Below are 13,651 nucleotides of genomic sequence, written 5' to 3'. Positions count from 1 at the left end.
CTGTTGGCGCTGCCGCGGACCTGCCTCGTCTTCCGTGGCCTTAGGGACATGGAGATGCGGTGGATCTCGGCCCTTGCCAGAGGGAGGGCTCCTACTTCTGTTTTAGATGTTTTTTGAGTTTGTTTAGAGTTTATTTCCTGCTAAGGAAGACGAGACGATGGCGGCTCTCTGAAGATGAAGATGGAATAAGGTTCTCCCCGCCTAGCCCCGTCCCGGTGATGCGTCTAGCATCTTCGGATGGCGTATGGAGAACTGGAGATGTGTCTCCGACGAATCTTGCAGGGTCTGGTCAGTGTTTGTCTTTGGTGGATCTTCTTGGATCCAATCTCGTTCGTCGGCTTTGTGTGTCTACAGGTTGGATCCTTCTGATCTACGTTTCTCTTCATCAGTGAAGGTTGCTGTTCTGGTTTGTTGGTCCTTTGAGGCCTTAGCACGACGACTTTTCAACTGTCTACTACAACAAGGTTTGCCTGACTTTGGTGAGGGAGGGGCGATGACGTCGGCACACCTTCGGCTCGCTTCAGTGCTTGAAGTCATCGTTAGGTGGTCTACAGACGTGGATGTATTTTCTTTTACTTTTGGTGTTCCTTGTACTACCATGATATTTGATGAATAGATCGAAAGTTTTCCCCGCGAAAAAAGACACTTTGAGGGTGGGCGTTATGTACCGGTCGTATTGTATCCTACACGACATTTGTTCATGAACTATTTATAGTTATAAATGTGAGAATTGGATTCTTTGCAATTGTTTTGAGATATTGAGGGAGTAATATATGAGCATGTCAGGGAAATAGGTTTGCACTGACTAGTAGAAGTATGTTTCAGCTGGAAGCCCATCATTAGGCTGGCCTCAGTGCCCAGAAGCCAGGATGCAGCATGGGACCTATGCTCCGTAGCAGATCCATCTTCTAGAAGGTTCATCATCATGCATGCATGCCAAGGATCCCTCACTCGATTAGGGCTCTAGGTCGGTTAGGAAAACTTGTAACCCTAGGACTCGTCTGCCCTTATAAGGCGAGGCCAGGGGTAGTCGAGGATCATCCAACATCTTGACATCGTCTCGGTAGCAACAATTCACTCATATTGTAACCCCTCGCACGAGGCATCTTCCCACAATCAATCAAAACAAAAGCAACAGTAAGGCGGACCCGAACCTGGGTGAATTCCCCATGTGCGATCCCATCTAGAACATTCGGTCGCACTCTCTACCCTATCGAGCCTACTGAAGGTTTTTGGTACTGCCACACACACACTCGGGATTAATGTTTGTTACTCTTCCATTTATTTGTGTACCTTTTACTCTCACATGCCCTCAATATTTTCCCCGTGCATGGGAGATAGTTATATACATAAGATTTATTTTTATAAGTATTTCTTGTGTGAATCTGTCGGTGTGTCGGTGGGTGTTTGCTAGCTCATCTTCAACTTCTTGGGGTGTTTATTTTAAAGTTGCGACTTTTGGAACATATGGAGGAATCTCGAAGTTGAATGTTTTCAGTAAGCAAATTATATGGATTTTGTAACCACCATTCACTAATCTATTATGTAAATGAAGTTACTGGACTAACAAGAATAGAAGTTATATTATTGTCTTATTACAACATGGATGGAGGACACCTCATGTAATTGGTTGATAAATATACTAAGCATGCGCATAGCAACCTCCAGGCCCTCCATAAGAGAACCTGGCATTCGTAATAGGTGAGACGGAGTAACAACTGCTCTTAGTCTCTACTTTCCTTGTATTAAGAGAAAATGGTGTGAGTTTGCCATTTTCTCCAATGTATGAAATATCGGTGATTGTAGCAGATTTATGAGAGGGGAAGTACCCACTGCCCATCGGAGGGGTTGGGGTACTCCCAACCACTCCAACAACACCACCCATTCCAATGTGAGTTGCTTTCCTGGATAAGCTATCGAATAGCTTTGCCGGATAACGCCCAATAACTGGTGTAGAACCATTAAAACCGGCATGTATCCACCAGTCCCTAGTTCTTCTGTCCTGCCATTTTGAAAAAGGAAGATTGAGTCATGGAGGTTCAGTTTTTTCTCACACTTGGTTAGTGCATTAGGTTTCATGTGTCTTTAGAGATAAAAAAATGTATGAAGCGTGGCACATTTAATTACTTGAAGCACTTTGATTGTAATCTTATGATGCGACAATGGATCTATTACTGCAGCCGGTTTTAGTCCCGCTCCCCTTGTCTGCTCAAAACCAGGACACTCCATGTCAAAGCACCCTGTAGTACGATAAGCGTCTCTCTGTTTCATACATGAAGCACATCATCGTGAATGTCTATATATTTACTTGGTTGCAATACTTGGTGCCAAATAAATAAATGAGTTCATAGAAACAAAACATACGGTCCAAAGTGTGAAGAACCGAGTACGTGAATCACCATAGTGATTTGGGTAAACCTACATGCATATGAAGAGGCACATGAGAGTTAGCTTCTGCTTAGAAAGTTTAAAGACCAACTATAAAGGGAAATGGTACAAAGATGTACACTTACTATTTTAACGCCTCGTCATGCATGAAATGAATGAAAATTGGAAATATGCAAATTAGTGACAACATACTTGCCATCCAACCCAAATTGCGTCCTCGTTTGATTTGAAGTCGCCCTCCAGGTTACCAACAGTAATTGTTGTTGTGCTCACTTGGCCATGAATGAGATTGTATCCATACACGTCCATAGTAACAACAAGCCCAAAGTAGCTACCCGCATTTGTTACATGTGAAGCGTGCTGCAAAAAGGAATTAATATTTAAGATCTTGATTACAATTAATGGTCATGCAAAATGTTCGAAAAACAGAACAACAGGCTAGGGAACTCACATAAGGGTTGTCCTTCTCATATCCTGATCCAAGTACATGTTCATACCATGTCTGAAGGTAAAAGGAATAATCCAAAATGAGTATGCAAGAGAAATGTTCTTGATTAGTTGGCCAATCAATAGTAAGATGAAATCCATCTCATATGCAAAACATGAGAAAAAAAACATATATGTCTATGTGTGTAAGGCGAGTGTGTATGTGTGTATGTAGATATGAATATTAAATTCTATATCGAAGTGTTCACCTGTTTGCTGGTCCGAAGAAACTGGCCTCCTTGAATTTGAGGTGCTAGGAAAATGAGATAGACAGCAAGGATATGTGTTCCTAGACTAAGTGAAGACATCATGCATGAGATGAGCGAGTGCATGGATCAGGGTGTAAAGAGTAGTTTGCTCATGTGATAAGCTCTTTATATAGATATGGATTTCTAGTAAGCATTTATTGAGGAAATTTTGAGAAAATCTGCATGCATATATGCTCATAGTATATGGACATTTATTAAGGATGTTTTGAATAGAAAATCGACATAAATATGTGAAGAGTAATACTATATGAACATTTATTAATGAATTCTGAATAGGAAAATCTGCATAAATATGTGCAAGAAACATGTGATCATTCATTAGCAAAGATATGGACATATATATGGACAAATTAGCTATATGATCATTTATTAAGTGAGGTTCCTTCATCTTTTCACTATGAAAGTTACCATCCTCACGCTGTGGCAAACACCATAGTTGGAGACGGTTAGGATCAACCCACTTCAGAAAGGATCTATTCACGACACAACTACTACATAATGGGCTATATAAAGTTAAGGCTTTCAAAAGAAAGTCGAGGCTTTCAAGATGGGCTAGAAAATCCCGCGATGAGAAGGCCTATGTCTTAGGAAGCTTCGGGCAGAAATCTCCACACACCACGAAAAGGTAGGTTTTCTTAGGCAGCCCTAGAATAAGATACGTCTTGGCAAGCATCTTGGAAGGCCCGTCTAGCATACGGGCCTATCTGAGGCATTCATCTCATATAGAAGCGAATGCATGGAACAAAATGTAAAAGAGAAGTTTGCTCCTTGCATGAGTTCTTTAGATATATCAATATCTAGTAATCATTTATTGAGTGACATTTGAGAGAAAATCTATATTAATATGCACTCTTAGTATATGAAAACTTATTAGGAAGATTGAGATAGAAAATCTACATAAAATGTGGAGAATAATATATAAACATCTACTCCCTCCGTAAAGAAATATAAGGGTGTTTAGATCACTAAAATAGTAATCTAAACGCTCTTACATTTCTTTATAGAGGAAGTATTAATGAAGATTGATAGAAAACGTGCGTACCGTGTGAACATTTATTTAAGGAGTATTACAAAACTACCTATCTAGTCCACTCCATCTGAGTGGTTACGACTATGTTGGCTGGAAAATGATCCACGCAAGGCGGTTGGGCTTTGAGCAGTACCGCATATCCGTTCAAGCTGAAAAGCTGACTCCAAATGAAAAAATTTGGAGGTTGTCATGAATTATGTGATTGCCTCTTTTGGAGTAAGCTTCAACATATAAAACACTTTCAACTTCTGGCAAAGCAATTATCTTGGCGACTTTAGATCCAAATTTGCCAGAAAATGTCTGCGAGTTTGAGTTCTGCTAAGTGTTAGACCTGCCAATAAACTGGGGACGCCAAATTTTAGGTCAAAACCAAGCAGCCTTGCATCCTTCGTGGGGATAGAAACTAGAAGAAGTCAAGGTTCCTCGACTCATATATGACTATATACCATAGCCTATGTACAGCTAGTTAAAAACATGTGTGGATACATTTGCTCCCGAGAACGATGAAAATGTTACTGAACTGTCAAAAAGAAAGATAAAAGACCAATTACTTAATCAGTACGCGACATTTTTCAAACAGACAAACAGTTTGGTAATTATCCTTCTATAAATCATCTGGCAGTTTGGTGATCATCCTTCTATAAATCATCCTAGATGAACATGTCCATTGCATAACTAATAATAATGAAACTCAGAAAACTTCAATCAACTTGATCAGTCGTTGGATCTGCATCCAACGGCCGACATAACCCCTCCACCGGCCTAGACGCGCGTACGGGGTCTCGGTGAGGACCGACGCCGTCATGGGCTACCGTAGACAGGAGTGAAGAGGTGGGTGCAGGATGGGTTACCTGGTGAGGTGCGGGTCGTGGCGCGGTGCCGGGGGTAGCTCTGCCAGTTGCTGCTCCACGGCCACCGTCTTCACCGCCTCTTCGTCGTCGTCGCTATGGCACCGGCTTATCCAGACGACGAAGTAGACGCTTCCTAGAATGAGCAGCACGATCAGTGCAGCCAGCCCAATCACGGCGAAGGCGAGCCCAAGCACCTCCCATGGGTTTGGTGGCCGCGGAGGAGGAGGAGGAGGAGGAAGGGCTTCCCGTGCGAGAAGGTCGTGGCCCGCCATTGATGAGTCAGCGTGTGCCGTTGCGATGTACTGAAACGAGAGAGAGAGAGAGAGAGAGAGAGAGAGAGAGAGAGCGCTCCTGTTGTGATGTGATGAACTCATGGAGTATAGGTTGTTGACGCCGATGGCGGAGCTATGTTAGGGGGGGGGGGGGGCGCTGCCCCTCCCCCAGCCTTGGATCAATTCCTTAAGGAAAATCTGATGAGTTGTGCCCTCCCCTCAGTGGATGGTGGCATGGCATGAGCCGTCACCTTGACATGCACTTTCCCAGGCCTTTTCTTGTTACGGAAACCACTGGGGCTGGCTGAGATGGGAAGGTTTAAGGATTAATCACAAGGTGAATATGTTAGACCTAAGCCACGCATGGCTGCGTCGATCGACGTGATGAGCGAGTCGGCCAAGTTAGCTAGCTGCATGTCTGGTGAGTCGGTTGGATCCTGGAGTGGGTCTAGGAGAAGATCAAGTCAAGAGTTTGTTAGCTTGGCCTACCCGTACGTGCATGTAGGAGAGCCAGTGCATGCGTGCGTGGGTTAGTTGAGTTAGTGGCCGGTGGTGGCCGGGTCATGCGTGCGTGCGTGGTGACCTTAGACGTGGTAGCTAGCTAGGTGTGTGTGCGTCCGTGTATAAAAAGCCCTTCCATGTACTGATCAAGATGCGCCGGTATGAGCCGAGCCTAGGAGCCAGAGATGAGGTAGTCTTCGCCGGGACCGTGGTATGTGCCCGGTCGGCTGTGAGAGAGCTCCCCTGGTTAGGCTGCGGTGTGTTGCCGCGCCCGGGTATGTTCCTGGTAAAGTGAAGCCGTTCGTGCGGCCGAGGCGCCGTTCGTGCGGCCGAGGCGTTTGTGCGCCGGAAAAATTGTGTGCTCCATCTTTCACCTTCGTTTGTGCGAGTGAGAGAAAGAGAGCGGTTCCAACAATTGGTATCATGAGCTTGGTTGTCTTGGGCGGAGTTCGCCGTGCCGGAGGCGTGCCGGTGATGACGACGCTCGCCGGCGGCTGCACGATGGAGCTCCGGGCCGTGTGTCGGCCTATGAAGGTGGGCGGCGCTGCGGCTGTCATGGCGCGTGGCGGAGGCGGCGGGCGGTGACGCCATACATGCGGCGAGCGCGGAGGCTGCGGAGGCGGCGGCGCGTCATGGTGCGGCGGCGTGGAGGCGCTGCACGGCGGCATGGAGGCCGCGGCGGCCGTGGCGCAGCGGCCGAGAACGTCGACCACGAGGGACGCGGCGCGGTGAGCCACGGCGGCGCGCCGAGGAGGCCGCGGACGTGCAGCAGGCACGGCGGTGACCGGGGCCAGCGTGCAAGGTCGAGTCCGCGGGCGTGACGACGATGACGACAGGCGACACACCACAGCGACGAGCGGACGCGTTCAAGACGTCGACAACGAGTCGGGGCTCCTGCTCGCAGGCCGCGCGGTGAGGTCGTGGCTTAGGGGGAGAATGTTAGACCTAAGCCACGCATGTGTGCGCGCGTCGAGCAAGGCCCCGGTGCATGGTTGCGTCGATCGACGTGATGAGCGAGTCGGCCAAGTTAGCTAGCTGCATGTCTGATGAGTCGGTTGGATCCTAGAGTGGATCTAGGAGAAGATCAAGTCAAGAGTTTGTTAGCTTGGCCTACCCGTACGTGCATGTAGGAGAGCCAGTGCATGCGTGCGTGGGTTAGTTGAGTTAGTGGCCGGTGGTGGCCGGGTCATGCGTGCGTGCGTGATGACCTTAGACGTGGTAGCTAGCTAGGTGTGTGTGCGTCCGGGTATAAAAAGCCCTTCCATGTACTGATCAAGATGCGCCGGTATGAGCCGAGCCTAGGAGCCAGAGATGAGGTAGTCTTCGCCGGGACCGTGGTATGCACCCGGTCGGCTGTGAGAGAGCTCCCCTGGTTAGGCTGCGGTGTGTTGCCGCGCCCGGGTATGTTCCTAGTAAAGTGAAGCCGTTCGTGCGGCGGAGGCGTTTGTGCGCCGGAAAAATTGTGTGCTCCATCTTCCACCTTCGTTTGTGTGAGTGAAAGAAAGAGAGCGGTTCCAACAGAATAGAGACACTTATTATGCGGTGGGAGAAGGCTAGTAGCTTACTGATGTGATTATACTGCCTTTTGGACCTCACTGCTAAGTGTGACTGATTGTGATTGGAACCTGAAAGACCACTGACTTTCAGCCCAAGATATCACTGAGTCAACCATACCGATCCCGATCCCACGTTCCAGTCCTCGTCCATCACTGTCTCGTCCATCAGAGAACGGGGCGTTAATTTGTTGACTGGGCAGTTGGGGTAGCTGCCAGCCTGCCCGTATTCGAGTCTCGGCTCTGACGTCAAAAAGACAAACGAGGGTTAGCCTAGGGTTAGTCTCAGTGTCTCGTCCAACACATAGAACCAAAGGAGGACTTCCCTTAGAACAAAAGAAATTGTACGTGAGCCGAACAGCAACAAGGGGCCATGCATGTCACCGTACTATGACAAGACCAACGCGGGCGCGGCGTCCCTGATGCCGGTGCATGCGCAGGCTCGGGATACGTGGCAGCCCATCATTTTCAGCGACGAGAAACAGAGCGGCTTTTTATTTCAGCAATCACGTCTACGGCAACGTCAATGCCAAACATTTTTCGGGAGAAAAGGTCGCATTATACTTCCAGTGGCAGTGGGACAACAACATACTTACAGCGTTACGAGGTATTGCCCAAGGTTCGTGTGTTCTGGTGACGAGTTCTACGAGGTATTCTCTCGGTGGAACCTACACTCAGAAACAGGCATATTGGAACCATGGCTCGGTGCAAAGTGTGCTTAGGTGCCGATGAGGACATGGTGCATGCCTTAATTTTTTTTCAAGAGTACGCCTAGACGTACCATAGCTTTATAGAAGATAGAAAGTCAATTATAAGAAAACTAACACTCGCTACGAACAACGAGTGTAGCTCACACCACACCCGGGAAAGACCAAAGACGGGCACCACCGCAAAGCAAACTACAACACCAGAGAGCCTATCCTAAGATGAAGCACAACACCGCGTCACGACCGACGCCGGTCACCTACAAAGACCACAACTACCGCAGAGCTTCTCTTGTCGACGCACCATCCACTCTGAGCGCCTAAGGGGAAGTGGCAAGTGAATGGCAGGACTCGATCCAATCCGAAGAAGACGCCGTCTTGGACACACCGGCGACGGGCGTACATAGCGCCGTCGAGGATCAAGGAAGGACAGCGACGAACACCGGAAGAGAACAACGAGGAAGCAGCCATGTCTCCAAACACCATGCTCCCAACGGAGGAACGACGTCGAGGACGCCGCCATCGTGCAGATCCACCACCAAATCGAGGCTTTCGCCCGGAGACAACCACCAATTCCAGAAGAGCGAGAGAAATGACGAACACGCTTCGACGACGCCTCCAAGGAGAGGAATGACAACCACAGGTGCCACCATCGCCGGCCCGGCAAAAGCCGTGCAAGATTTTCATCCGCTCATCGCACTTCACCACACCTCCAGGGAATGGCAGCACCGTCCAAGTAGCCTCACACCGCCGCCGCCGCAGCACCTAGTCGACGTAGTCGCAAAGCCGAGGGTCGACGACCGGCCGCACGGATGGCAAGGGGAAAACACGGCCACACCACCAACACCCATCCTGGACAAAGAACCACAGCCACCCCACTCCTCCGGCAGAGTCCAGGACCGCCCACGACGGCCATCGCCCACTCCAAGGGACGGCCTTGCAACAGCCCAGATCCGCCTCACCACGAACTCCTGTGTCGGCACTACCCGGAGCGCACCGCCGTTCGCCGCACTGCACAGGGGTGACCGGCAGCTCGCTGCTCGCCAGAACTCCATTCTGGCCAAGCCATCTCAGCGCCGTCACCTGCCTGACCATGAGCTCACGCCGCCGCCTCTGGACATCACCGGCTCCACCATAGCCGCGCCACCGCACTGCTGCCTGTCCCCGCCAGACCTGCCGCTCCACCATGCCTCCAGCCGAGCTCCAGTCAACGCCCTTACATCCGGCCAGATTGGATCTGGCCCGGCCCGATCTTCACCGCGACGAGAAGCACCGCACTGGCCGCCAGCACCCACCACCGCAGCGCGCCGAGGCCGACCAGTGGGCTCCGCCGCCCCGCTCCGCCGCCTGCCTGCGCGCCTCGCCGAATCACGGCGCGCCGGCCACCGAGCTCGCCGTCAAGTCGAGGAGAAGGAGAAGCCCCCCGCGGCCCCCTGCACCAGGAACGGGTGAAGGAGATCCCGCCGCCTTAATCATGTGTTCTCACGCCCAAAGCTTCTGGGCAGAAGCAAAAGATTGTCTATGAGTCAAGTTACTGGATCTATATCCAAATACCTAGTCCAAGGATATTCTATGCAACACACAGATTGCAGAGGTGGACCGGGCGAAAGTTGTTACAATCATGTGGGCAATATGGACTTCGAGGAATAATATTACACATGATAGGGTAGGCCTACACCCACTTCAGTCTCTGAAACGTATGAGAGAGACTTTAGCATGGCTGGAGCTCCCGTTGGAACAAACCAGGATACTTCTTGGCTATGGTTGGCAACCTCCTGAGCATGACTGTGTTAAAATCAATACGGATGCGAGCGATTGGCAAGAACTCCTACTACATTCATCCCTGCCTGGAGCAAGCCGTACCCCGATATCACTGATCCACTTATTGCATAAGCTTTAGCTATGAGAGATGAGGTGATCTTCGCGAAGCTCCATGGTCTTTAGCGAGTGGTTATGGAAGTTGACTGCTTAGAGGTGGTAAATCTCTGGGACTCGCGACATTTCTCGTGCTCTCTTGTAGCACCTTTACTTGTAGAAATTGAAGGACTAGCCTCATCGTTTCTTTCTTTTGTTACTCAACATGTACTGGTCCAATAATTCGGTGCACTTGTGTGCAAAATATGCATGCACACTTGAGGTGACTGATTCTTGGATGGACTCCCCCTTGGTTACATCGTGACCAGCATTATGGTTGATCGCACTGGAGCCGATATTGGTTGAATAAAGTCCTAAGTTTCCCGCAAAAGAAAAACGTACAGTTTTATATTTGGAAAATAAAACATTTTTTTGGAGGTTGCCATGAAATTTGTGATTGCCTCTTTCGGAGTAAGCCTCAACATACAAAACACCCTCAAATGTTGGCAAAGCAATTGTCTTGGTGACTTTAAATCCAAATTTGCCAGAACGTTTGCGAGTTTGAGATCTACTAAATGTTAGACCTGCCAATAAACTGGGGACGCCAAATTTTGGGTGAAAACCAAGCAACCATGCCTCCTTCATGAGGATAGAAACTAGAAGAAAGTCAGGGCTCCTCGATTCATATATGAAATATATACTACAACATAATTTATGTATGGCTAGTTAAAAGATGTGCGAAGATATTTGCTCCCGAGAAAGATGAAAATGTTAAATGTTACTGAGCTGTCAAAAATAATATAAAACACCAATTACTTAATTATCACGTGACATTTTTCAAACACACGGACAATCTGGTCATTATCCGTCTATAAGTCATCTGGCAGTTTGGTGATTATCCTTCTATAAATCGTGCTAGATGAACATATCCACGTGCATAACTAATAAACTTCAATCAACTTGATGAGCCGTTGGATCTGCATCCAACGGCCGACGTAAGCCCTCCACCGGCCTACACACTCCCTCACACCCCCACCGTCCTACACAGAAGCTTCCCGAAGGAAAGGCTGATGGCGGCGGCCGCCACCCCTTCGCCGGAGACGGCGCTCCTACCGGCGGACGACCCCGGGCACGACGCCGACAAGGAGGAGGAGGAGGAGTGCCGCATCTGCCGCCTCCCCGCCGAGGCGGACCGACCCCTGCGCCGCCCCTGCGGCTGTCGCGGCAGCATGAGGTTCGTCCACGACGACTGCCAGCTCCAGTGGATCGCCCGCCGCCGCAAACTCCCCCGCTGCGAGGTATCGTCTCTCTCCTCCCCACCCCCACCCCCGTCCCGGTAGGTAGGGTTTCCATTTCATATTGTCGGTGTGGTACTGGTATACGCGCGCTTAATTCATTCTCTCTCTTTTTCAATCTCGTCTAGATTCATCCTGATTAGCATAGATTTCAGTAGTAACATTTACTAGATGATATGTGTATGTGATGCTGCGTTGCCAATCTCCATGATTCCCCCATGAAAATATCCCTCTTTGTGGTGATGATATGTGTATGTCGATCATATAAGCATAAACACCGGTGAATTCTGACGACGGTGTCCCCAGGGCTACCGAACCATCTCTACAAACTTCATCACATATAGGGAACTAAACGACTAGACAATACAAGACACAAAGCAAACGCACCTGACACAAATCAGCAAGTGGACACGAATGCGCTATGATTCAACTTCAAGGTACTTCATGGCACCTTCCAAAAGCTCGGCACAGCACGACAGAGGTACCGAGATACATCCACCCATCAATGATGACCAACCACCTCATTGTCAAGCCTACCAGTCCAACATGAAAATATAGCGCACAATCACATGTCGTGTTTCGAGTCCAGGAGCGCCGCGAGATCTCGATTTCTCCCTTCGTCTGTCACTACCTGAGACACCGCCGCATATTGAAGATAACGGATAACTTATCCTAGGTTTTGAGTCACAGGATCTTTCGCAATGGAGGCTCGGCATCCGATGTGCGGAGATGGACTCGCGCAGGAGGAGGACGCTGTCTGGCGTCATGGTGGCGTCGATGGCAGGGAGGCCTGGCAAGGTCGGTGCGTTAGTTTCTGCTGTGAAGATGGATTGGTGGAAGAGGGCGGCGATGACACATGAGAGTGCGTCGGACCGATTTGTACCCCAAACCCAGTATGTGGCTCGGTTGGGGCCTCCGGCATTAGATGTTAGGCTTTGGTGCAATGTATGTTTGGTATTAGGCTCGGACTATCGGCACCCCTTCATCAAGTGAATAGGAGTAGCGACAGTTGTTGCTAAGATGGTGGCTTCAAACTACCTGATGTACTATTTTGTAAGGTCCTTGTGAATAATTAATAAAATGGTTGCATGCATCGCCCAGATGCAGAGGCCGGGGGTAATCCTACTTTTCAAAAAAAGGAAAGGGTGGTAGTAGTTTCCATTGGACTAAATGCATCACTAAACAAAAAGACACCTCCATTGACCGGAGGCGCACTTTGCTGACATTCTTTGGGCCGTCCATGACATAAAAAAATTAGGGTAGAAGCGAGGTAGAGAATTTTTCGGGGATTTTCTGGTATACGGTGGGTGGTCGGGTCTGAGGGATGCAGTGGTGTTTTGCGCGTTTCTCTCATATCCGCGTGTGTGCGATCCCTTCGCTAACTGAACCCGAGCGAGCCCGTCGCTTACTGAACCCGATCGATTGATCCCTCGCACTACGCTAAACCCGGGTGAGCGATCCCTCGGACTATTAAACACGAGCGATCGAGCTCGCTGCTTACTAAAGCCGAGCGATGGATCCCTCGCACTATGTACTGAACTCGAGCGATCCCTCGCACGACTACTGAACCCAAGCAATCCCTTCGCTACTTATTGAACTCGATCGATGCGAGACTCGTTCACGTACATAGTTTGCTGGCCCAATCAATCGATGTGTTGCATTTTTGTGGCTGATCAATGTTGACCATTATGACTGACGCATGGCGAGAGGACAGTTGGTGATGAGTCAATAGTATACTGATTTGTAGTAGTGTTTTCTTAGGTTTGGGAAGATTCTTTGCTAGCTTTTAAATTATTTTTTATGTTTTATGTCATTTTTACCGGGTTCCTATTTATTTTTTATTTGTGATCTTTTAAAAATCCAAGATTTTAAAAAATTCGACAACATTAAAGTCATTAATAATTTCCAAAAACATGAACATTTTTTAGAAATTTTAATTATTTTTAATTCACAAATATTTTCTAAATTCATGAACATTTTTAAAATTTTGGAATATTTTTAAATGAACATTTTATAATTAGAAATACTTGAAAAACTATGCGAAGAAGTTTTCAAATTCTTGAACTTTTTTTTAAACTTGCGAACATTTTTTGAAAATCCAATTATTTTGCAATATTCTTGAACATTTTTTCATTCTTGAAGTAGTAACTTTTAGGAAAAAACAGTGAAATAATGGGTCAGGCAAGCCCATCTCTGCTATCGCATCATGCCAAAAAACAAAGGACCGCACAAAAAACAGTAAACAGGATGGCCAACAACGCCCTGCGTACAGTGACGGAGCTTAGGCCATGGCCCCCCATGCTGAATTTTTTTTCTCAAGCCACCCCTATATAATACATGGATTTGTGGAGTTAATCTGTAAATTTATATGTTTGGCCCCTTCCAATGCTCTACATGTTCCATTGGCCCCTCTCACATAATTTTTTTGCTCCGTCCCTGACTGCGTAC

At 48.2% G+C, this 13,651-nt stretch overlaps 1 protein-coding gene across 1 annotated transcript; it reads right to left on the bottom strand.

Moving 5' to 3' along the window:
• Positions 1-1,573: 1,573 nt before the first annotated feature.
• On the bottom strand, positions 1,574-3,207 carry LOC120969689 (protein neprosin-like). The gene is made up of 6 exons (XM_040396926.2): positions 3,084-3,207; positions 2,840-2,890; positions 2,581-2,748; positions 2,365-2,418; positions 2,128-2,262; positions 1,574-2,002 (listed from the first exon to the last, which is right to left on the bottom strand). The coding sequence occupies exons 1-6, from the start codon at positions 3,204-3,206 to the stop codon at positions 1,643-1,645; spliced, it is 891 nt and encodes a 296-aa protein (XP_040252860.2). The 5' UTR covers position 3,207; the 3' UTR covers positions 1,574-1,642.
• Between the last annotated feature and the right edge of the window lie 10,444 nt (positions 3,208-13,651).

Source organism: Aegilops tauschii, chromosome 1 (assembly GCF_002575655.3).
Source record: "Aegilops tauschii subsp. strangulata cultivar AL8/78 chromosome 1, Aet v6.0, whole genome shotgun sequence".
Classification (NCBI taxonomy): Eukaryota; Viridiplantae; Streptophyta; class Magnoliopsida; order Poales; family Poaceae; genus Aegilops; species Aegilops tauschii.
Note: the sequence above shows the minus strand (reverse complement) of the source record. Positions and strands in the feature narration are given on the sequence as shown.

Coding starts and splice junctions, on each gene's coding strand:
- LOC120969689 (XM_040396926.2), bottom strand. CDS start 3,206: ATGCACTCGCTCATCTCATGCATGATGTCTTCACTTAGTCTAGGAACA. Junction 2,891..3,083: donor TTCTTCGGACCAGCAAACAG/GTGAACACTTCG, acceptor TTTTACCTTCAG/ACATGGTATGAACATGTACT. Junction 2,263..2,364: donor GGTTCTTCACACTTTGGACC/GTATGTTTTGTT, acceptor TGTATGAAACAG/AGAGACGCTTATCGTACTAC.